The 25,882-nt window shown below is 42.6% G+C and overlaps 1 protein-coding gene across 1 annotated transcript in view; it reads left to right on the top strand.

The window, feature by feature from the left end:
- Window positions 1–7,877, top strand: part of FOXO1 (forkhead box O1) — a 101,749-nt gene extending 93,872 nt beyond the window's left edge. The window contains exons 2-3 of the mRNA XM_025996854.2: window positions 2,544–3,899; window positions 4,368–7,877. Coding sequence (XP_025852639.2) covers window positions 2,544–3,881 — 1,338 coding nt within the window. The 3' untranslated portion in view covers window positions 3,882–3,899; window positions 4,368–7,877. The remainder of the gene's footprint in view (window positions 1–2,543; window positions 3,900–4,367) is intronic.
- The last annotated feature ends 18,005 nt before the right edge of the window (window positions 7,878–25,882 follow it).

The raw sequence follows: 25,882 nt of genomic DNA, 5'->3' as shown, positions 1-25,882 counted from the left end.
CTTTAAAGACAAATTTAGAACTTGGTTTGCTGGTGTTGGTGGGCCCAGGAGACAAGGCTGTGGCTCTTGGAGCATTCACTAAGTGTGTGTGTTTAAGACCCTTCCGTAGGGTTTGGAGACTCTTCTGGGAATGAAATTAGGCCAGTATAGAAATGTAGTACTGGGCCTCTTTGAAGGGTTCTAATATGTAGTTAAGTCTTCCTCAAAGCTTGTCTTGAGTTGAGGTTAGGTCAAGAGGTGAGAAGAAAGAAGAGAGTCTAGGGAACAAGAGAAACCTGCATACCATTCACTTGTACACCTACCCTGCACCCAGCCTGGAAGCCCCTGTTTGTTCAGGGCTGCATCTGACCCACACTCACTGTATGTCCCGGCAGAAGGGCCTGTCACGTCGCTGCTCTGTTGCAATCCTTGGGTGGAATGTAGTACAGAGGGTCAGAGGGCATTTTGAAATATGGATTTCTCAGCCCTGGATGTCCGGCTTTACTCTGCTCTGATTTTTGCATCTCTTTTTAGAAAGGGAGATTTATTTTTCTTTTCTGTTTTCAGTCTCTTTTTAATAAGAAAGAACTTGTATTCATAGTTTTTGTTGAAGCCCTGGTCTCATCCTGCTGTGCAAAGGCTTTTTGTTGGCGCAGCAATCAGCACTCAAAAGCATCTACATGCCACATTGATGGCATAAGGATGTGGGCATTGTGGCTGCATCCCTGGGTGACCACAGATCCTACCAGAATCTTTTCGTGGTTGGGGCGAGGGGCCAAAGATATCCAGGGGGCCCAGTCTGCTTAGCTTTGTATCCAGTTGCCAGAGGGCGCCAAGGAAGGCTTGGGAGTCCTGCACAAGGCTCTGCTCCCAGGTGTCTAGGACACCCCCAAATCCTGCTCCTGAACTTCAGCTCAGAGGCCTGATGACAGAGGCTACTGAATGTGCAGTTTCTAAGGGTCTCCTATGTGCCCTGTTCTGTATGAGGAACAAAAAGCTACAAGGCAAGGGACAGGAGTTCATTGGAGTCCCTTCTTTGGAGCCCATTTTTCCTTTTCCGTATGTCCTGGAGACTCTCCAGATGCTCACAGTCTCACCACTTGTCCATTAGAGAAATCAAATTGGGGAAATCAAATTCCTTCTTTGCAGCCTGACTTTTCTGCTTTACTGGAGCTTGAGACTGTCTCTGGCCTCTTGTGTGTATGTTTGGAGTTGTGAGTTTGTGTTTGTGTTTGTAATACCCCTAAGCTCCTACCTACACTCCAGTGAATAGGAAGAGGGTGAGCAGGGCTCATTAATGACAATATTCTTGTGCCCTCAAAGTTGGAATCTAGTACCTACTTTTTGGTGACTGCTTACTTATACCATGTGCCCAAGACACCACTGAACATTTTATAATCTGTATCTCATTTAATCCATAGCATAGCCTTAGGTGGGTCTGTTATTTATTTCCTTTACAGATAAGGAAACTTAAGATCTAGGGGCCAAGCAAGTTTCCCAAAGTTAAGTTGATTTTCTTTACTAATTGTGTTATGGATCCTTATGGCACAATTTAGTTATCGAACAGCTGTACTTAGTGACTGAAGTCTAGAGCTCTTTGTAACTGTCCCATCCCATCCTGTCCCGTCCCATGTGTCCCCTCTCTCCCCCATGTCTTTTTAGACAGAGCAGGACCTCTGATGCAGTGACCTTGAGTTAGGTGGTGCATACTACTGGTTATTTTGGGGAGGAGGGGGCAGTGAACAACACTGGGATTTAAATTTTCCCTTTTTTGGCAGTTCGGTTTTCTAAAATAAGAAATATGATCCCGTTTGCCTTATATTTACCTATGTTTGCCTAATGGTGGTTTCTTTCTTTCTTTCTTTTCTTCCTTTTCTTCCTTTCCTTTCCTTTCTTTCCTTCCTTTCCTTCCTTTCTTTCTTTCCTTTCTTTCTTTCTTTTTCTTTCTTTTTCATTCGCCTAATGGGCTTGAAAGGTAGAAAGGAATCTAAGTCTTACTAGTTTTCAGGCTTTTAATTCTTAAACTAAGAATATATCCTGCTTCACTTCTTTCTTTCCCATAATCATGTGGGCCCAGTAATATAAAACTTCTCACTTTTGTAAATTGCATATGTGCAATCTGAAGAGAATTGGCAGTAGTTTTAGGGGTGATAGAATGGAAAGAATTTTTGATAGCACTTTGTTGTAGAGTGCTATTTGCATAGCATTATTAACTAAGCAAAGATTTAAGTGGTTTTAAAACCAGTTCCTATAATTGCTCTATAAAATACAGCCATATAAAAGAATATGTGTATAATAGTGTTTATTTAATTTTGTCCCTTCATTTCATTAAGATACAGATCCTGTTTTTAAGATAAGATACTATTTTTCTTATACTGGTTTGAGCTCTTTTATCGTGGAGTTCAGAACCTGTATGGGTTGAAATCTGTACCACAAACTTCAAATTTTTTTTGTTTATACACACACACACACACACACACACACACACACACACACACACACTGAATAGTAAGTATTCCAACTGGAGAAGTACTGTGTTTCTAACATGATGTTTTGCTTTACAGAATTCAATTCGTCATAATCTGTCCCTACATAGCAAGTTCATTCGTGTGCAGAATGAAGGAACTGGAAAAAGTTCTTGGTGGATGCTCAATCCAGAGGGAGGCAAGAGTGGAAAATCCCCCCGGAGAAGAGCTGCTTCCATGGACAACAACAGTAAATTTGCTAAGAGCCGGGGCCGAGCTGCTAAGAAAAAAGCATCCCTGCAGTCTGGCCAGGAGGGTGCTGGGGACAGCCCAGGATCTCAGTTTTCTAAGTGGCCTGCGAGTCCAGGCTCTCACAGCAACGATGACTTTGATAACTGGAGTACGTTTCGCCCTCGAACTAGCTCAAATGCTAGTACTATTAGTGGGAGACTTTCTCCCATTATGACCGAACAGGATGATCTTGGAGATGGCGATGTGCATTCTATGGTGTACCCACCGTCTGCTGCAAAGATGGCTTCTACTCTACCTAGCCTGTCTGAGATAAGCAGTCCTGAAAATATGGAAAATCTTTTGGATAATCTCAACCTTCTCTCATCACCAACGCCATTAACTGTTTCAACCCAGTCTTCACCTGGCACCATAATGCAGCAGACACCATGCTACTCATTTGCACCGCCAAACACCAGTCTGAATTCACCCAGCCCAAACTACCAAAAATATACATATGGTCAGTCCAGCATGAGTCCTTTGCCCCAGATGCCTATGCAAACACTTCAGGACAACAAATCGAGCTTTGGAGGTATGAATCAGTATAACTGTGCACCAGGACTCTTGAAGGAGTTGCTTACTTCTGATTCTCCTCCCCATAATGACATTATGACAGCAGTTGATCCTGGGGTCACCCAGCCCAACAGCCGGGTCCTTGGTCAGAATGTGTTGATGGGCCCTAATTCGGTCATGTCAACTTATGGCAGCCAGGCATCTCATAACAAAATGATGAGCCCCAGCTCCCACACCCACCCTGGACATAGCCAGCCAACATCTGCAGTTAATGGGCGTGCCTTGCCCCACACGGTCAACACCATGCCCCACACCTCGGGTATGAACCGCTTGGCCCCAGTGAAGACAGCTTTACAAGTGCCTCTGTCCCACCCCATGCAGATGAACACCTTGGGAGCCTACTCCTCTGTGAGCAGCTGCAATGGCTATGGAAGGATGGGCCTGCTCCACCAGGAGAAGCTCCCCAGTGACTTGGATGGCATGTTTATTGAGCGCTTGGACTGTGACATGGAGTCCATCATTCGGAACGACCTCATGGATGGAGATACTTTGGATTTTAACTTTGACAATGTGTTGCCCAACCAAAGCTTCCCGCACAGCGTCAAGACAACGACACATAGCTGGGTGTCAGGCTAAGAGTGAGTTAGTGGACAGGTAAGATCACCCCAATATCAAAAGACTTTCTGAAGCCAGAGCTGAAAAGATAGGAACATGGTACCTTGCCACATACCTTACATAGTTGGGACTTTTTTGATGTCAGCTGGCTGTTCCTTACAGAAAAACATCTTTTAGCATGCATTCTCTGCCCCTTTTGCAGCAGAATTTTTTTCTTTTTGAGCTTAAGCATAAGGAAACTTCCTCTCTCTGACTGCTTTAAAGATTTTCTTTTGACAGTTAGATGGTAGCTGGTCAATAAATGAATATGTTTGATGTAAATCAAATACTGCAGTTTTTTGTTGTTTTGTTTTTGTTTTCTTAAGTAGAGTTTTCCCCATTGAATGATTTCAGAGCTGTTTGCAAAAGCCCTAGCACCGTGCCCCTGCCCCCCGTGTCTGTCACTCTAAAATGTTAAATTGAATTGATTTTAATTTGGCTGTATTTTCATTGTGTGTTTTTTTCTAGGCTACACTTAAAAGTACTTCAGATTGTCTGACAGCAGGAACTGAGAGAAGCAGTCCAAAGATGTCCTTCACCCCTCCTTTTCGTTTTCTTGAAGAAAGAAAGAAAGAAAGAAAGAAAGAAAAGAAAGAAAGAAAGAAAGAGAGAGAGAGAGAAAGAAAGAAAGAAAGAAAGAAAGAAAGAAAGAAAGAAAGAAAGAAAGAAAGAAAGAAAGAAAGAAAAGTGTTTCTTTTTTCCTTTCGTCAGACTTGGCAGTGAAGACACTTTTCCTGTACAGGAAGTTTGCCCGATGTTTGCAGGTTATGTGCTGCTGTAGATAAGGACTGTGCCATTGGAAATTTCATTACAATGAAGTGCCAAACTCACTACACCATATAATTGCAGAAAAGACATTCGGATCCTGGTGTGCTTTCAAGTTTTGTACATAAGCAGTAGCTACAGAATTGTATTTGTGTGTATTTTTGTTTTTGTTTTTATTTTTTAAATATCCATTTGGTCCAAGGAAAGTTTATACTCTTGTAATACTGTGATGGTCTCATGTCTTTGATAAGTTAAACTTTCGTTTGTGCTACCTGTGTTCTGCTGAACAGATGAACTACAGAGAACCAACTCTCCTCCATCCTGCGCCTCTGTGGAACAGCTGTGGGCCTGTTCACACAGCCACACAATTCACATGAGAACCAATAGCCTGTTATCAATCTGCTGAATAATGGACTCGTCAAACACCTTTCGGGGAAAAATAGTTTAAATGCCAGCCTTGTACAGGTCTTTTCTATTTTTTTGTTTATTTTGTTATTTGCAAATTTGTACAAACATTTAAATGGTTCTAATTTCCGGATAAATGATTTTTGATGTTATCGTTGGGACTTGAGATCATTTTTGGAATAGATACTGAACTGTAATGTTTTCTTAAAACTAGAGTCTACTTTGTTACATAGTCTGCTTGTAAATTTGTGGAATCCCAGATATTGGAGGCAGCATCCATAATTTTCATTTTGTATTTCTAACTGGATTAGTACTGATTTTATACGTGTTTAACTGGTTTTACACTTTGGGATGCTACTTGGTGTTGTTTCTGACTAATCTTAAAAATCATTGTAATTAGTACTTGCATACTCAACGTTTCTGGCTCTGTTTTGGCAGGAGAGCGATGTATAGTTGTGGACATTTTGCGTTTCATGTTTAGGAGAACGTAATATGTTTTTATGTACGTGTTTGAAAGAAATTCCATCTGCTCCTCTTATCCCGTGATCTGAGTTGCACCGCCAGAGCATTGAGTCTTCTGATAAATGTCCATGTGCTGTGTCATTTCAGTTACTCCTGAGGGGCCTTGTGATGTTTGTGGATCAGAAAAGGAGTCCTGTGTCTAAAACCGTGCTCTTCTCTCAAATTGGGAGTTTTGATCAACTTAACCTTTTTGAGTTGAGCTTTATTTTATTTTATTTTATTTTTTTTATTTTTATTTTTATTTTTATTTTTTTTTGAGTTGAGCTTTAGCAAGTGTTTTCCCACATACTACTTTGCTCTTATTTTGGTCTAGGTGGAGGTTGGTTTTGTAGCTCTGCCTCAAAGGATTATGTTAAGACTCACACTTAATCCTTCTCTCCCTTCTGTCCCACAGATTACTTAGCACACTGTGGAAACACAGGTGGATGGAGGAAAACTTAAAATAGGACTTTAGTGATTGGCAGAATGCTTTGTGTCCCTGTGTGCAGATGGCTACTAAAGGGAATAGAGCTTATTTAAAAATTGGATCAATTCATTTGAAAACCTAACACACCAGCTGTATGTTGTATTCTTGAATTTATTTTAAAAGTTCTCAATGTAAGTTAAAAATTGGAGAATTTCTTTAGCCCTTAGCAACCTGAACTATAATTCTGCATCATGATGTTTTAATATTCTGCACTGACCTACAACCAACAGACCAACGTTAATTTGGCTTTGCGTCCATCGGTATCTTCATTCAGGTCATGTGGAATGCCCTAAGTCAGCACAATAAAAGAAGCAGGTGCACAAAAAAGTTCCTCTTGACTTCTTGAGAAGGCTCTGATTCCTTTCTGTGTACTTAGCCCAGATCCCACTTGCTTTGTCTTGCATGTGAGTTGCTGATCTGTTGGCTTGGTTTTTCCTACGTGTTTAACAAGAACACGAGTGTTTCTGAAAGATTTTCTATAGGAGGGCCAGCTCTATTGTAAGCTTTCCACTGTGACTTCTGCTATTTTGAAGATTCATCCAGTAGCCGCCTCTCCAACTATCTTCACTGTTGGCCACTCCAAAATATGTCTGGTTTTGGAAACCCTCGTTCCTCTAAGCAGTGCCTTCTGCATATGTAATAGAACTTGGTGCCAGAATACTTGGGTTCTTATTCCTGTTGCCATGTCCACCTTTTTTCCTCCTCCATGCCCTCACACGATGAGCCTTAGACACCCCATTGTTCAATAAAGAGGCAACTACAGCTGAAATTGCTCTTAAAATCTTAACTACATCCTAGAGTAATTTTTTAAAAGATGTTTCTTCCTCCTTAGTCTGTGTAAAATCTTTTTTTCCCCTTCAAATTCTTTGTTGTGTTGGGATTCTAACATGAATCTTGGGTATCTCTCTGGGGTACAGTGAAGTCCAGTGAAAGGCACCTTGTCTATTTTGAAAAGAAACATTATGTGACCTCTGGTAATTCTTTTTCTGTACGAATACTGACTTTCTGGAATAATTAGTATATCAGTTATTGTACATGATTGCTTTGTGAAATGTGCAAATGATATCACCTATGCAGCCTTGTTTGATTTATTTCCTCTGGTTTGTACTGTTATTAAAAGCATATTGTATTATAGAGCTATTCTGATATTTTAAATATGAAGTATTGTTTCCGTAATATAGACGTATGGAATATATTTAGGTAATAGATGCAGTACTTGCAAAGTTCCGCTTCAGCAAACTGACAGAGTCTAAATTAATTAGCAAATGTTGTATCCCAGTTGGCAGTAAATCAATGGAATGTACCAAGAAGAGAAGGACACTTAAAATGGAAAAAAAGTTTTCCAAAGGTATATAATTTGGACTTGAGTTCAACTCCTGGGTATATGTTAACAACACCCCTCTCCCTTCCCCAGACTTAACTTGAAATTCTCACATTCAGCTCTTAAGAGTTCTTAATTTATAACTGACTTTTAAACGAGAAATTTTTCTAGTGGTTTTGGTTTGGGAGTAATCATTCATTAAAAAATGCAATGTGGTTTATGCAAATGAAACAGCCTTGCATTACTCTTGGCCTCCTCCCTGCGGGTGGTGTGCACAGATCCTGGCAGTATGGTCAGGTTTGGCCCTAGGAGTCCTGTCAGGACATGGCCACGGCCTCCTGCATTTCACTACTCGAGTTCAGTAACAGCGCAGATTCCATGTTCCTGTTCCGATACTCTCTGAGAAGTGCCTGATGATGCTGATGTAATTACAGACACAAGAACAATCTTTGCTATTATTGTATAAAGCCATAAATGTACATAAATTATGTTTAAATGGTTTGGTGTCTTTCTTTCCTAATTGTGAGGATAAGCTCTTTATGAGTGGGTTTTTGGGTGTGTGTGTGTGTGTGTGTGTTTAATGTTTAGCTTGAGTTAAATCTTGTCAGCCACAGTGGCATGGTGTCTTAAGATCTGATATTTCCCTTGCGGGGAAGAGGGCGGGGGGGGGGGGGCGGGCGGGGGGCGGAAACCGTCCCCCTGCTAGTTGTAGAACAAGTAAAATCCCTGATAATAAATGACCCCAGGGTACTTCATCTTTGGAATGTTTGAAACTATATCCTGCATAGTAATTAATCCTTGGGCATACTGACTCTCATGTGAGAACAGACTGCTAAAGGCAGGTTAGGAGAGTCCTGGCTTGGAGGGCACAGAGTGGGCGCTGGCTGGTGCAGAAGGAGCTTTCCAGGGCCACATGTAGCTCATGTCCCTTCTTCACAACCCTGCTGAAGAGGGAGGATTGTGTCCTCTAAGTAGGCACTGGTTGGAGGTTTATATGTTTCCTTTTTTTTTTTTTTTTTTTTTCCAGAAAATGCCTGAGGAATGAGCTAGGATTAGATTAATATGGTTAAAATGCTTTTTAAAGCCAGGACAAAGCCCAGTTTCCTTGCCCGTGACTCATTTACTAGGCAAGTGAATGAATGAGAGTAGCAACAAGGAGATAGGTTAATCTAATGTTTATCTGTTTAGACACCAGGTCTGTCCAGCTTTCAGGGTTGGTTGGTTGGTTTTCCTTCCTTCTAGCAAATAGAGCCGTTTCTTTAAAACATGATAGAAAGCCCAGAGTATAGAACAGATGAAACCATTTACTCCCAGATCCTGGGGCCCAGGCACAGATGACTTTGAAAACTTCTCTAGCACAAATGCAGAGACATGCTCGGATTGTACTGCCAGAAATCAAGCCAGCAGGCTCTTTTCACAACCCTCTGTGCATATACACAAAATTGTGCATCTAATGTTACTGACTGAGGCCAACTCCCAAGTTTTGACATCACTTGATCAGAGGAAGCAATGCAGTGGAAAGATACCCCAGGTGCATCCCGGGGCTGGAACTCGGTGCTTCATGTAAAAGGAGAAACTTCTTGGGCTGAACATAGAAAGGCCCCTGCTGCGGCCAGACTGCTGACGGTAAAATCAGGATGTGTGCCCAGGACTTTCTTGACCAGTGAACCTGCCACACTGAAGGACTTTGCCTTAGCTATTGTTTCTTCAGGTCTGAGCTGGCTCCTCACAATGATGTGCTAGTTAAAGGTACACTGGTTGGTGTGGTTAGGTAGGTGAAGGGCTGGCTCTACAAGATGTATCGCACCAAGTAGCAGTCTCTGAATTAGACACTATCAACGTGCACATGGAACTTCTTGTCTGTTCTTGCTCATCACAGGCCCATGAGCCTGTGACCAGCTTGGGCTGTGACATCCCAATGTGAGGGTGCAGTCATGCCAGATATCTTACTCCATTTGCTATTTCATTATTTCAATATAAAAAACTGGTGGGGCTCCTGGGTGGCTCAGTCAGTGAGGCGTCGTCTAAAGCTTGATTTTGGCTCAGGTCAAGATCTCAGGGTGGTGGGGTCAGGCTCCTCAGGACCGAGTCTGCTGGAGATTCTTTTCCTTCTCCCTATTCTTTTCCTCTCCCTATTCTCTCCCTGCTCCTATGCACATGCTCTCTAAAATAGAATCTTTTTTAAAATTTACACTGATGATAACTTACATATATGGACTCTCAGATGTTTTCCAGTTACTTAAACTGGAAAATGACGTTTCTGTGGAATGGAAGGGGGGGTATGTATCCTGGTGTGAGAGAAGGAAGAACGCAGGGAGTCCCATTGGGACTAGGTGATAGGTCAGGAAACCGGATGTGAAATGGGGACAGCTGCCGTGTGAGCCGAAGGTATCTAGATCCTTTGGAGGAAGCTACTGAGTGGCACCGACATCCAGAAGTTCAAGAGATCTCTTAGTTACTGAAGGTGGCTGATGGCTGTCTGTGGACACCTGGCTTTAGCAGTTTTGCCTGTGAGGGGCAGTGGAAGAAGCTCCACTCTGAGAAGCCATTCATCTGTTCTAGTAAAGGAGGTTGGGGCCAACTTTTCTTAGCTTGACTAGTGGCAGCTTGATGCTGTCATCTCCCCTACTCCAGCCTCCCAGTCGCTTGTAAGCTCAAGCTAAATGAAATTTCTTGGCATTTGTACCATTACCGTGTTTCTGTCTCCCAAAAGTGCAAGTCTTGTTTGCATTGGAAACCACTGGTGAAAAGTAAGGATTTACATCTTCCAGGAAGAAAGAGGGCAACTTTGTGAGGGCTTAGCTATTCATTCTTTACATCTCATTCCTTCCATGAGCTCCAGTCCCCGAAACAAGCAACTTTTCAGAATTTGTAAAGACCTTCAAAGTTGTGGATGGGAGCCATGTTCGGTACTGGTACTGCTAGAGTTTCTGCAAGCATTTTGGGGTAACTATAGGAAAATTGCCTCACTGAGATGACTTTCATTGAGACAGCTGCTTACTATAGGCCTCACAGTGGGCCAGTTTAAACCAGAGTTTTCTTCTGCTTTGGGATAAAGGGGAGGTCCATTCTGCACTTCAGTGCTTGGTTGCAGAACTAGAGCACTGATGCCCATTGCCTGGTTTGTGCTGGTGTCAGGGACACTAGGTACATTTGCACAGTGTGATCTTTGATGCTTGGGAAGTGATTGCCCCACAGATAAGGAAAGTGGAGGACACCTACTACTACCTGCCTCCCAGGTTTGATTTGAGGATTAGAGGATGAGGTAATGTCTGCTGATGGTTTCCTGTGTCCGGGAGAAAGACCTTGTATGTGTGAGTTGGTGTCAGTGTAGGTAATAGTAGGTTTTGGGGATTTGTTTCCTTAATGGGGCTTTTGGACAGTCAGCACGTCCTGCGGGATGAGTGGGAGAGGCTTCTGGTTCATGTCCATCTTTTCTGCATTCTTATTTGCACTCTTAATCTCTTAAGTGGGGGAGTGCAAACAATTGGCCAGGCCTATACTCCCAAGGGTAGGCCTTTCTTTTCTTGTTAACTTGAGAAAATAGTTACTAAGTTGTAAACCTACTATGTGCCGGGTTTAAACTAGTTGTGATATTGGTTTCCAAGGAGTTCTTCATGGACCCATACTAAGAAAATTGAGAGACCTTTTAGGCTGCTTGACCTTGACTTCACCCTGCTCATGTTCTTCTAGTAGACAGTGGAGGACACCAACTCCATGTGTCCCCGTAAGCCATCCTTCTGTGTGATAGGGATGGGGAAGGGAGGAAAACCTTGATGTTGTGGCGGCCACAGTGAGGTTTTGGAGCCTCCCCTTCTGGTTCATGAGAAGTGGTGCTTAGATTTGCAGGGATTTTGAGAGCTGATTTTTGTTTTTTGTTTTTTTGTTTTTCCCCAAGAGGAGTGGGAGGAGGGACAGAGGGAGAACGAGAGAGAGAATCTTGAGCAGGCTCCATGTCCAGAACCTGACTGGGATTTCAATCTCACAACCCTAAGATCATGAGCCGAAATCAAGACTTGGATGCTTAATCGACTGAGCCACCCAGGTGCCCCATTGAGAGCTGATTTTTAAATACCACCATTTTTTACCATTAAATTAGATAAACTATTAAGTAAGTTATATTAAGAAAAACAAGGATAGTTAATGCTCAACACGCATCGCTAATGAGTTTCCTCCTAATGTACTACATTGTACATTGTCTGCTTTTGAGGTCTGTGGCTTGTGTCTGTCTGTTGGGAATATTGTTTATGGTGTGCTACTGTGCTGCTGAAGCTGAACAGTTTCAGTTGAACGAATGTAATTTGAATGAGGGTAAGAAATAGTTTAACAGTAAGTGCTATCAGTTAAATTTACTGAAAAAATACATTTATTGAGAAAAGAAGTCTGTGGGGATGCAAGTCCATTCATCTAATCCAGGCTGAGTCCCTGTAATATGTTAGCTCCAGTTAGAAGAGTTTGGCAAAAATTAACAAAAGCATTTTGTGAAAATCACTTGGCCTGACAGAATTTACAATACAGAGTATGGTATATTTTATTATTTGCAAATTGTATACTACACATCCTTCATGGCAGCAAATTCATAAGCTTATGTACATCCCGGCATCTAGTACTTCTCCAAAGAGCATGTTCATAATCAACCAACACACCACTGACGGCATAATGAAGGCACTAGAGGACTGTTGGGGTGACTTAGAACAGGTAGATGAGGAATGGGGGAGATACAACAGGAAGTTGTGGTGAGGCCTAGGGTGTGGTTGGAGCAGTGGGTGACTGGGCCGCCCTGAGGTTCAGGCCCTACAGAGGAAGAGGTCAGGGGAAGATGAGGCCTGGCGGTCGCATGGGGCATGCACTGCAGACTTCAAAGCCAGAGCCAGTGAAAGGGACAGCAGCAGGACCTGGGGTGCAGAGAAAGTCTTAAATTCAAGTGCCAAAGCCTTTAATTTGACGGGAAGCAGAGGCATGTGGCAGCTGGATATCAGTGACTAGGAAGGGTATGCAGTAGAGTAGCTGGATGCCCTGAGCATCAACAGAGGTTTTCTAAACTTGATGGTGGATGAAAAAGGTTCTGGAGTAGGAAGTGGAATGCGAAAGGAAATCCATTTTTTTTTAAGATTTTATTTATTTATTCGTGAGAGATAAAGGCAGACACAGGCAGAGAGAGAAGCAGGCTCCCTGCAGGGAACCCAATGCAGGACTCAATCCCTGGACCCAGGATCAGGACCTGAGCTGAAGGCAGATGCTCAACCACTGAGCCACCGAGGCGTCCCTCAGTTCTGCTTTTTGAGACTCATCAAGGTGTGTCCCTTAAGGATCTACTCACTGGAGTGAGTGGGGGAATTAAATGACCGGAATCAAGACCCTATCATGATGCCTGGCACACAGAAAGGGCTCGAGAAATTGGAATGACCAAACATTCCAGTTTGCCCAAGACAGGTTTGGGCAACTTACGCCCGGCATAATTATTAATGCTGCTCTTATCAGTCTGGAGGTTTAAGTTTGGATGGTTAATTACATGTTCACTGTATCCTTGAATAACTGCTGTTTAGTATCTACTTCCTGGATCCCTCACTTCACAGTGGATGTACCAAGAGCCCCCTGTGGGTGAGAGCACTCAGGGCTCCCTGGAAGAAACTGCCTTGGGCTGGAGGGTTGTAGTATAATCCCAGACATTTGAGGTCCTTCCCAGCCTTCTTTCCTTCTACCTTTCTCCACCAGCCTTTTCATAAGCTGGAGAAGTGATCGGGAATATCTCTCTCCTTTCCTTAACCAAGGCACAACTCAAAGCCTTCCCTATCTTTTAAGCCCATCCCAGCGTCTCCTATTGGAGGAGTTACATGAACGGGTGGGCTAGCTGAGTTTCAGGGCTCCTTTTCCCAATACACACATGTGACTGTGTTGAGCTCTAGTTAAATAATAATAATCCTCAGTAGTCCTCCCAAGGCCACCCTGTGGCCAACCTACTGAGAAGTTCAGAGCCAGGCCTGACACTTGGGTCATCACCAAGCTCCCACTGAGCCTAAAGCAACTGGCTGGTACACTTGACCACTGGACACAGCCAAAGGCATTCTTTGGTGAGCCAGTCTGTGTCTGCCAACATTCCAACAAATTGAAAGCAGACCAAGAAGCCCAAGGTATTTTGACAAGTCTGGAACTGCTCAATTCGCTTTCTTCAACCAAGGAGACCTTAAAGGCGGGAGAGGAGTTGTGACCAATGATGAAATACCTATAAGGGATCATTGGCTTTCCTTCCACCGAATGGTCCCTGCAGGTTGCAAAACCCTGCCTTTCCATATAGCTTTTTTTCTGGGCTCAGGGGACAGAGCCAGTTCCTTGTGTTTACCACCCAACTCCAGAATTGCCATTAAAAACGTAATGCCAGTTCATCCACTTACTACCACTCCAGGAAGGGTTTTATGTCTGTAGCTACAGTTTGTGCCAATCCTAAAAGTCGAATTCTTTCAGTTTCGAAAAACGGTGGTGGTTGGGGGTGGGAGGGCCGCTGTTAACCCTTAGCTGCTGATGTGTTTTCACAGAACCTCTCCGGAAAAAGACATAAACGCTGTCATTTGTAATTTTTGTCTTAAGTGCTGTGTGGCATTGGGTTGCCTCTACTTCCCTACCAAATGAAATTGGATAAAATGTGTGGATTTTGCATCCTGATTTTTAAGAATATTATTTTGAAATTAATCTGAAGCATTCAAATGTTTTTTTGAAATAAAATAGTTTGAGGGGATCCCTGGGTGGCTCAGCGGTTTAGCGCCTGCCTTTGGCGCAGAGCGTGATCCTGGAGTCCTGGGATCGAGTCCCGCATCGGGCTCTCTGCATTGGAGCCTGCTTCTCCCTCTGCCTGTGTCTCTGCCTCTCTCTGTCGCTCATGAATAAATAAATAAAATCTTTAAAAAAAAAAGAAATAAAATATTTTGAAAGGAAGGTAATTTTCTCCACAAGACTAAAGTTTTTCTACTTCAATTCAAAACCAGGGTTTGGTTTAAAAAAAAAAAAAAAAGACATTTCCTGAAGTCAGGCAGTTTTGTTTAGAAATACTGTTGAAGTTGTTGTAAAACCTACCCTGAATAGAAAATGTCATTTATTCCCGTAAACATATCTTCTAATAGATCTCAAAATTCTTTGAGCCCTATGGGCTATACTTTAGTTATCTCTAAGATTCCAGTTCCTTTCTGACTCCTTTTTTTCTGTCTTGAATAATTGATCCTCCATTAAAAGCATAAATAATTTTCAAAACCCTGGATAGGACAGGCTGGAAGCATTTAACAGCTGTATGGAATCTCATGTAACCATCATGTGCCTTTTTTTTTTTTTTGAAACAACACTTGTCCTTGTCTTTTGTAGGAAAATCACATGATTAAAAAAATTAATAACTAGCAATAATTCTGTCACTTGGTTACTGGCAGGAGTAGGGATAGGGAGGAAGACATAAAAATGCGTTCTTGGATCTAGCAGCCACACCAATCTGCAAACCTTCCTGGAGTAAATAATTTCCTTTGTCATTTCTGGGTAACTAAAAAAAGGCTTTGGAATGTTTCCAGGACTGGGCATTCTGTTGTGTAATAATTTTGGGAGTTTGAATTTACCTTCATTTGGTCAAAGAGTTGGCTCGAAACCCAGCCATCTTCTCCCTCCTGGATCTGAGTGTTGGTGAAACTGATAGGAATTGAGTGAATGAAAATTCAGTATTATGGACAATAATACTCCCTCTGGGGTTAGAATTTCTTAATGTATTTGACAGCACAAAGAAGTTTGAATTAGCTCAGAATCCAAAAGATGCTGGTCGACCTCAGTGTCTTGAAATGAAGCGTGCCTTTGTCTCTGTTGTCTTTGCCTGCGACACAATACAGGTGTGCCACTGGAGGGTGAGCCTGCCAACGCGAGTGACAGGGGAGGCCTTGTGTCATCTTTCAGATTCCTGGGAATAAAGGTCCCAAAAGCGAAATGTTTGAAAACAGCAGGGCTAATCATCTGACTAGGAATTCAGCAAGGAAAGTGTTGGAATTGAGTGTTTCTTTGCGAAGTGAGCCAATGTTTTTTGTTTTTGTTTTTGTTTTTTTCCAGGACACTTCTAAGACTTGTGGAGGAAAAACTATAATTAAGAAAAGTGGATGGGTTATTAGGAAAGGCTTTCTATTCAGAAGGTCTTGTGAATTTCATAGCACTTACCATTTGTAATACCTTCCATCAGAGGATACCAAACACCTGCCAATGTATGTTCCTCCTCTCTCCATTGAGTCAAAAAGAGTGAAGTGGCCCCTGGCTGGCTCAGTTGGTAGAATGTGCGGGGTTCGGGTTTAAGACCCCATGTTGGGTGTAGGGATTACTTAAAAAAAAAAAAAGGGCAGAGCAAACCCAATCCAGATGAACCACAGACTAGGGAAAAATGTCCCCTGGGTGGGAGGTTTTGTAACTGGAGACCCTGAGGGAACCTGCTGATGTGAGACACAGTGTTTCCCAAAGTGGGAGCTCTTAACTGTGGGAAACATAATTATTTGAGAAGAATTATTTAGAAATGCCACTTCCAGGGCTCCACCCAGGCCTATGGGTTCGGAATCTGCAACAGGAGTTATGATGTCTGAGAAATCTGCATTTTAACTATTCCAGATGATTTTTATGAACAGTGATTGAGAACCACCCCTAGGTGCTGTAGCATTTACTGCTACTCATTCATCTATCCAATAATTAAATCTCTACTGAACATCTGCTATGTCCCAGGCCCCCTGCAGAGGGCTAAGGGACCCAGTGTGGTGAAATGGGACAGGGACAGACCTGTTAGCCACCCTCCTTAGGCTCAACGTCTCCTACTCTCTTTAGCTGTGAGTGAGTTTATTTTACCAGAAAGATGTCATGAAGTACTCTTTAAAAATAGGGTTACTTGGGTCAGATAAATAACTGGGCTGATAACAGACTCCGGATCTCTAAAATTTCCATCACCCATCAAAGGCTTTTTATCAGCTGAGTAAATGGGTTGACTAGGACTGCCTCCCCATCCTCTAGGTGCTTACGAATGGAGGCTTCATTTGGCTTCTCCCCAGCATGAGGCTCAAATATCTGAATAACACTGTGGAGTGACTTTTAAGCAGCTTGAGCCAAGAGGCAGACCTGGAAACACAGCTGATTTGATCCAGAGTGACCACATGGCTAAGCTAAATGCTTCCAGGTCTGAGGAAAATAACCCAGTCCATGAAGGATCTGTTTTCCATTGGAAATGAGGCTTAAAAAAAAAAAAAAAAGCAGTAGGAGAGAAGCAGCTCATCTCACAAAATCTTTGAAGGAACGTAAACTGGACCCAGTTGTTCTGGCTAAGATGAGCTTACCATACAGACCTCTGTGGCCCAGGCTGGGCAAGCACCTCCTAGCTCCCGGGCCAAGCCTACTGCAGCTCCAGGGTAGGGAGCTCCTCTTTCCAAAGTTCTGGTGAAGAGCAGCAGCCACAGTAGAGCTGCCCACAGCTCTGGGGCAGGGTCAAACACTCCATCATGATAATGCACTGACCATCATTTGGGTGGTGTCCTCAGGGTGAGCTCTGTTCTACACAAGGGAAATGTTCCAGATCACCGGAAGTCGCCACCCCTATGGCTGCCTGGACTTTTTCTATTTTGTTTGAAAAGTGTCCCCAAAAGTAGGACATAAAACTCAGTTGCAAAAAGAATCTTACTCCATTCAACTTGACCTTTTCTGATGAGTCAGGGTCATCACGGGTCATCACAGCAATATCTGTGACTGAGCCACGTTGATGTTCAGAGATGTCTTCAGGGCTGTTGACACAGATCTTGACCCTCCTTCCCTTGACTCTCTCTCCCTGGGACCCTTACTCCCCCAACTCTTTATCATGGAAAATTTCCAACCGAAACAAAAGCAGAGAGAATAAAAGTGCAGTGGTCCTCCATGTACTCATCACCGGGGTTGAACAGTTACCAACTCTTGATCAAATTTGCTTTATATGTACCCAGCCTTCACCCTAGATTATTTTGAAGAAACTCCAGATAGCACACAATTTCACCTGTTTAAAAGGTATTTCTGTATAATTATTCAGAGAAGAATCCTTTTAAGTCTTAAAATATTTTTATTGTCATGTAGCTTACATACTTTCAGATCCTCAGAACTCTGGCAACTCTGTCTCAAGGTATATCAACGTTTTTTAGCATCCCGTCCCCTTGTGCCTCTTAGCTCCCTGCATTAAGATGCAACCATTGATCTGATTTTTATTGCTGCTGGTTATTTTTGCCTATTTCATATAAATTTCATAAGTGAAATTTGTATGAAATTTATGAGAATTTCATATAAATGAGATAATTCTGTACTCCTGGCTTCTTTCAGTTAGTGTATTTCAGTTAGATATGTTTGTTGGTCGATCCATTCTTCTGTTGATGGACATCTGTGCTATTTTCAGTTTAGACTAGTATGAATAAAACTGTTATAAACATTCCTATTCAAGGTTTGTGTGTGTGTGTGTACATATATTTTTATTTCTCTTGAGTAAATACCTAGGATTGGGATTGCAGGGTCATAGATACGTTGACCTTTTTAAGAAAGTGCCAGATGGTTTTCCAAAGTGGTTGTCTCATTTTACACTTCCATCAGGAATGTCTGAGAGTTCTGGTTGTTCCACATCCTCTCCAAAATTTAGTGCTTTTCATCTTTTTAATTTAAGCCATTCTACTGTTTATAGTGATGTTTCATTATGATTTTAATTTGCATTTCTCTGATGATTAATATTGGTGAACCCCATTTCATAGGCTTATTAGCCATTTGTACATCCTCTTTTGTGAAGTGTCTATATTTAAGTATTTTACTCATTTTTTGATAGTGTCTTTTTTAAAAAAGATTTTATTTATTTATTCATGAGAGACATACAGAGAGAGAGGCAGAGACAGAGGCAGAGGGAGAAGCAGGCTCCCTGCAGGGAGCCCGATGTGGGATTCGATCCCGGGTCTCCAGGAACGCGCCCTGGGCCAAAGGCAGGTGCCAAACCGCTGCGCCACCCAGGGATCCCAAGAGTCGAGTTCTTAAGTGAGTTCAACTTAGGTATCTCTTTGGGCTAGACACAGAAATCACTCATTCATTTGTACATCCTTCTAACAAGGTGAAAAGCAAGATAATAGATCTGAAAACACTTTAAAAACTAGAATGTGTGTAAATATTAAAGTAGTATGATTGAGAATCCACTATATCCTTGACATTGTGTTCAGGACTCTGGGGCCAAACAACCAGTAAGACATGATTCTTATCTTCAAAAGCTTCTAATTCAGTAAAGCAAATCATCATAGCACAAATAAAGCTCCCAGTGGCCAAAGCTAGAACAATTTGAGCAACAGGATAATTAATGGTAGTATTTATATTTAATATAACTTATATAATTTAATACAATTCCTGTATAATACATTATACATAATCTCTAATTGATAGAAGAACATAATTATACATTCTGTGATGTAATATATATAGCAGAACTCTAAAATTAATTTTATTTTTTTATTTTTATTTTTTAAAAGATTTTATTTATTCATTCATGACTGAGAGAGAGAGAGAGAGAGAGAGAGGCAGAGACACAGGCAGAGGGAGAAGCAGGCTCCTTGCAGGGAGCCCGACGTGGGACTCGATCCCAGGTCTCCAGAATCACACCCTGGGCCAAAGGTGGCGCTAAACCGCTGAGCCAATACTGATTTTAAATAAAATAAATATCATGCAGTTAATACTGAGAAGTGTAAATGACTGAAATAAGTACATGTGGAGAGACAAGTTTTCTTTACAGAAAAGTTCTAATGAATAAATATAGAAAGAATGAGAGAAGTAAAGCTCGCCATTAGAATACCAGAGTATATATATAAAAAAAAAGAATACCAGAGTATAATTGCTGCAGGAAATCCACTGATGAATGGTAAATTAGAAGGCAAAAGTTTGAGAAACAAAAGATCTGCATAGCCTCAAAGTATCTCCCCCAAATATTTTCTAACTGTGATAAAGGGAGATATAATGAAACTATAGTGGAGAATCCTGGAGGGGCCAAGTGATCAAGGTTAACATCAACAGTAATAAGACCCATAACATCATGCACTTGCTGACCTGATGTCCTGAGAAGGGCACATCCTGTCTGTGGTATTCTTACTGAAAATGAACAACCTCGGTGCAGCTGTGAGAAGACATCAGACCAACCCAAGTTCAGAGACGTTTTATAAAATACTTGACCAGTACCTCTCTCAAAGTGTCCTGCTTGCATCACAGATTAGAGGAGAGTAAGGAGACCTGATGATTGAATGCAGTGAAGGATCCTAGATTGGATCTCATTCTGGAAAAAAGGACATTGATGGAAAAATCTAAATAAAGCCCATAGTTTAGGTGATAGTATTGTGCCAAAGTTAACTTCCTGGTTTTGACTATTGCACATTGGCTGGCTACATAAGGTGCTAACACAGGGAGAAGTTGGAGTGTGTACAAAAACTCTTTGTATTACTTTTTTTTTTTAATAAAAGGATTTTATCAATTTGTTTGAGATAGAGGGCAAGAGAGAGAGAGAGAGAGAGAGAGAGAGAGAGAGAGAGAGAGAGAGAGAATGAGTGGGAGGAGGAGCAGAGGGGGAAGCAGATTCCCTGCTGAGCCAAGAGCTCGACCAGGGACTTGATCTCAGGACCCTGGGATCATGACCTGAGCTGAAGGCAGACACTTAACCGACTGAGCCACCCAAGCACCACTCTTTGTATTACTTTACTCTCCTGTATGTCTAAAATTAACTAAAAAAAAAGAGAGAGATTTATATACGTGATAGCTAAAAGTAAACAGTAAGTACTTGAAGTGTGAGAGTAAAGTTGATGCCTAGTACATTCCCCCTGGGGTGGTGGAATGGAATGAGTGACACCTGGGGTGGGAGGTGTGTGCCTGGCCTGGAGGATGGGGATAGGGAATTGGCGGGGAGGTCCTTCTAAGGCAGGGGAGTGTTTGGCTGTGCCTCAAAGGCTGAGGGGAATTGTGATCTGCAGGTTTGGATGGGATATGTGAGTCTTTTTAAGGTGGATGGTCCTTTCAAAGTCTGCACTGAAGCATAATGGCAGGAAAGGGGGAAAAGAGTGAGTGGATAGGTTTGCTTGGACCTTAGTAGCCTCCAGGAGTGTGGGTTGCTGCAAGCCAGACCAAAGTCACTGAGAACACTCCTTGGTTCTGCCCCAGGGACAGCTCACCCATTGAAGGATTCAGGGACAGTCAGAACCTATCCCCATGGCCTCAAGAGCAGCTAAAGGCGTAGGAGACAGGTGGTGTCTTTTATTTATTAAAAAGATCTTATTTATTTGAGAGAGAGAGAGAGGGCACGAGCAGGAGGGAGAGGGAAAAGCAGGCTCCTCACTGAGCAGAGAGCCCAGTGCAGAACTCCATCCTAGGACCCTGGGATCATGACCTGAGCTGAGGGCAGACACTTAACTGACTGAGCCACTCAGGCACCCAGAGGATTCTGGACTGATGATTCTGGAACAGATAATCCAAGATTCAGGGGAAAAGGGGGTTGGAATGGAAGAAACTGTATTTTAAAGGTGTCTGTGGAGGTTGAGGCCTCGTGAGGGAATGACCGGGAGATCAGTATGTGCAGAGAGGCAGGTGAGGACTCCCATCCCACAGACACATTCATTCCATGAACCCTGAGGTCAGGGGGCCTATGGTGGCATGTGGGGCTGTGTTTCCTGGTACAGGAAGATTCCTGTTGTGACACGGAACCTCACCAGCTCAGAATGAAAATAATCTCCTTGTCAGTCAGACTCTTCCACTTTCTGGGAACCAGCTGGTAGGCATGACGGGATCGCTGGGCCCAGGGTGTCAGGGAAGCTTCTGTGGGGTCGTTGAACTTCTGGAGTGTCCTACAGGGCTGTGCGGTGCTTGGCCCCATTCCTGTCACTCCCAGTGGAAATGCTGTGTCTTCCCCAGGTGTGTGTTAAGTTGGGATTTAGGCATGAATGCTTCTCTAAAGAAATGTGCTGCCTTCTTATGTCATGGCTAGACAGCCCCCGCCGGGCCTATTTGCTGTCCCATTCCCTTTGCTCCAAAGTGGTGTCAGGAGATCCTGGGAACTTCTGACTCATTTTAGCAAGTGACTGTGGCCATTCTGCTGAGAAGCTCTGTCCTGAGAGAGGAGGCAAGTGCAGCCTGGGAAGGTGGCTCTTTAGGATGACAAGCTCAGATGGGACTTTGTGATGGAAACCATAACATATGACTTTTGGGAGCAGGGCAGTGCTGGTTGCACAGGGGGTGGGGAGGGTGGGGGTGGGGTCTTTGGCTCTACTTATGTCTGAATTGTCTGACAGCAGACATAAATTTAGCAGCTGTGATGTGTATCAGGTACTGCCAGACTTTTGGAGCTGGAGTCTTGAGACTAGAACTTGAGCTTTAAAGAATTCAAGCAATGAGGCAACATGTACTTAGAAAAGTAAACTCTCATCTCTCTGCATATTCAGTTCTGAAGACTCTGCTGAGACAGAGCAGCCCTCTGTTAATTTTCAGAAGAGATGGACTTTAAATGTATTGCCATGTTTTTTCTTCCAGGTGTTGGTCCCTAGATGCCAAAAAATATCCCTTTGATCTTATGGGTGTGTGGGTGTGGGGGGGGGGCCACTGTATGCAGTAGAGGTGAGCCCCTCCCCCTCCACAGGAGGGAGGTGAGCTGGGCCGGCCACCCCTTCCTCTCCTAACTGTGATAGGGCTTCAGGAAACCAAAGGGATGAGTGGACACAGGAAATTGTGTCCCACAGGGAAGGCAGTCTCTGGACATTTCTGTGTCCAGGGTGGGGAGCCGAGGGAGAGGGTAGAAAGGAATGGTTGGAGGGTTGGGATCTGTTCTGAGAGTCAGTGTCAAATCCTGGCTCTTTTGCCTAACAGTTATGTAACCTTGGGCAGATGCCTTCAGCGAGCTGAGCCCTTCTTTCCCTCCCTGAAAAAATAGGATAATAATGCCTTCTTTCTGGGATTGTTGTGAGGCTTACATAACACAGTGCCAGGCACAGAGGATGGCCTCTGTGGGGTTCTCTGTCACTCTCTCATTGAGGCAGATGTGAGCACCTTCATCTGCTAGGGAGGAGGTCAAGGATGCAGAGCCAGGTCTGTGTGAGCCCTTGGCCAGTGTGCCCTCTCTCCATTGCCGGGCCCACTCTGGGGCCTGACGGGGCGGGCAGTGTGGTGTCTGAGAGACTGCAGCAGACCTTTGAAGCCCTTTTAAACAGCTTTGCCATTGCAGAATCATCCCTGGAAAAATTTGTTCATGAGATATGTGCCCTGCCAGGTCATCCAGCAGCCCAAGTACTTTATTTTCAGTTTTTGATTATTCCTCCCACCCCTGCCAGTGAAACAGGCTGCAAGGTTCTCCAGTTCGAGTCTCAGTGTTAGGAATGATCGTGGTAATCCTGCATTATCTCATTGAAACCCTCCATCAATCCTGGGAGGGAGGGGTTGTTATTTCTATTTCCCAGATGAGGAGTCTGAGGATTCTACCTAGAAAGGTAGGAATGGACTCCAGCTTGTTGGACAGAGCTGGTCTAACTACGAAGGCCATGTTCCTGATCACTGTACTGTATTGCCTCTCAGACCAATTCAGAGGAAATGTTAGAGGTTTTCCTAAGCCGCATGTCAAGGGCAAGTGACTGGAGATATGGAGAAACATATTACATACCTGACAGGTGTAGCCCAACCCGGGCCCTGCCTCCTGCACTCCCAGCAGGTGAACATGACTTGACATACTAACAGTGTTCTGCATTAAGTGGCATCCCCTAACGTTTTTTTCTGGACTGATGATTCTGGAACAAATAATCCAAGATTCAGGGAAAAAGGGGGTTGGAATGGAAGAAACTGTGTAAACCAACAATCAGCCATTATGCAGAGCTGCGGGGAGAACTTTAGACTTGGCAGGGCTACTTTACCAATTTTTGCAGGGAAAGCTCACCTCTGCTCAGAATCTTCCTGCTATGACATTACTCATGGATGTGTAAGCTCTGATCTTCGTGAAACAGTGTAAAATATTTATTTTGAGAAGAACCCTGGGGCACCTGGTGGCTCAGTGGGTTAAGCATCTGCCTTTGGCTCGGATCATGTCCCAGGGTCCTGGGATCGAGCTCCAGGTCAGGCTCCCTGCTCAGCAGGGACCCTGCTTCTCCCTCCACCTCTGCTCTACCCCCCTGCTCATGTTCTCTCTCTCTCTCTCATTCTCAAATAAATAAATAAAACCTTAAAAAAAAAAAAAAGAAGAACCTATTTAAAAGGTCTGAGGATGTTACCTCACCAGCTAGACTATAGTGAATGATAGGACGTCTGTGTGTGGTACTGGGATGCACATAAACCAGGAATAAAACATGATCATTGCTCAGCAGTTCTGCTCTGTCGTGAGGTCAAACTCATATATGGGTAGTTGGTTTCCATTTTCATTGCAATATCCCTGGGGTGGAGGCAGCAGTCCCACACTTTATATTGTTTTGAAGACATGGGACCTGAGTTATAGTGTTATTTTTATTTTTTATATGCTGCCAATTGCCACAGGACATTTGCATTCATATCAAAGGTGGAAAGATATGAAGTAAATAATTAAGGGAGGGAGAACTAATTCATTAAAAGACTCTCTCACTCACTGTTTCTTTTTGTCAAACCATCCTTTTATACCTCACTCTTTATTATAGAACATTTTACCAGGCAGAGTTGTAGACTAGTGTAATGGGCCCATGTGCTTATTACCCAGCTGTAACACATACACCCTCATTCACCCTACACCAGAGTATTCTGAAGCAACTGGTTCATTATCTGTATCTGTAATACTTCAGTATTAATATTAATCTCTAAAATATAAGGACTCTTTAAAAAAAAAAACCCAGAATCTGATTATCATGCCTTTAAAAAATCAACAATAATTGTTTATTACCCATTAGTGTTCTTATTTTCTTGACAGTCTGACACACTTTCTTTTTTTTTTTTCAGTTTTATTGGGGTATAATTTACGAACTATAAACTTCACTCATTTTATTTTTTTTATTTTTTTATTTTTTTAAACTTCACTCATTTTAAATGTACAGTTTGATTTTTAGTGAAATTAGACAGTTGTGCAAATACTAGCACAGTCCAGTCTTAAAACACTTATACATCTTTAATGGTTTTTTGAATCAGAATTTTTTAGGGCTCATATATTGTGATTGCAAAAAAAAATTAAAAATTGAAAATAAAGTGGTTGGGCTGCAGGATGATACCTATGTTTTTTTGTGTTTTTTTTTTTTAAGATTTTATTTATTTATTCGTGAGAGACAGAGAGAGGCAGAGGGAGAAGCAGGCTCCCTGCGGGGACCCTGATGAGGGACTCATTTGGAACTCCTGGGCCAAAGGCAGATGCTTAGTCACTGAGCCACCCAAGGTGTCCCAATACCTGTGTATTAAAAGAGACTTAACATGTCATTTATCGTAAATGTTCATCTTCCCCTGTACTTCCTGTAAATTGGGTTTGGAGACTCACTGAGTTTCAGGTTCCATTCCTTTTTTAGCAAGGTTACATTATAGATGGTGTAGTGTCCTTCCAATGGGACATCATGGTGTGTGATTATCTTTTCTCTTGATTTTAGCAACCTCTGATAATCATTGCCTAAATCCATTATTTTACTAGGACTGCAAAATGGTGGTTTGCTAATTTCATTTTCCTTCTGCCCTTATTTCCTGGAATGCTTCTAAGATAAACTTGCCTTCTTAAACCGCTTGGTATCCTAAGTTTGAATTCGAATATGAAAGCAACTTCAATGCTTCATTCTTAGATTTATTTACCATTTTTCAAAATAATGGGTTGATTTGCCAGCATAAGCCAAAGCAACCATTGAGTTTTGTTAGGTTTTTAAATCTAATTATAAAGTCAGAGATTCAGATGTAGTGGAAGTGTTTCAGTTTATGGTGGATATTGTCCTCTTTGATACTCAGTTATTCCATTTGGCCAGTTGGAATTGCATCAGCTTGGCACTTCCTTCTTTTGGACACAACTCTAGTAGTTTTTGGTAACCTATTTTCTTTTTTTTTTTTTTTTTTAATTTATTTATTAATGAGAGATAGAGAGAGAGAGAGGGAGGGAGAAGGAGAAGCAGGCTCCATGCAGGGAGCCGGACATGGGACTCGATTCTGTGACTCCAGGATCAGGCCATAGGCTGAAGGCGGCGCTAAACCGCTGAGCCACCAGAGCTGCCCTGGTAACCTCTTTTCTTTGTGGTATGACAAAAATTTGGGGGCTCATCTGGTACATTTTGTGCCACAGATCTGGGGTCAGTCCTTTCTTCAAAGAGTACTTGTTCTTTAACATGGAAAATTTTTTTTATATTCAGAGACCATAGTTGGGGTGCTAGGAAGCTCATTACTATTGGATAGGTTATTTATCACTAGGACAAAGCTAGAAAAAAATGTTTGAGATGAAATACATCATTAATTCATACTGCTAATTCCAATTCAAACTCAGGACCACAAGGATTTTTTTTTAATTTTAATTTTAATTAAAAAAAAATTTAACCT

This window comes from Vulpes vulpes, chromosome 9, assembly GCF_048418805.1.
Source record: "Vulpes vulpes isolate BD-2025 chromosome 9, VulVul3, whole genome shotgun sequence".
NCBI classification, from domain to species: domain Eukaryota; kingdom Metazoa; phylum Chordata; class Mammalia; order Carnivora; family Canidae; genus Vulpes; species Vulpes vulpes.
This window is presented reverse-complemented; position numbering and strand designations above follow the sequence as displayed.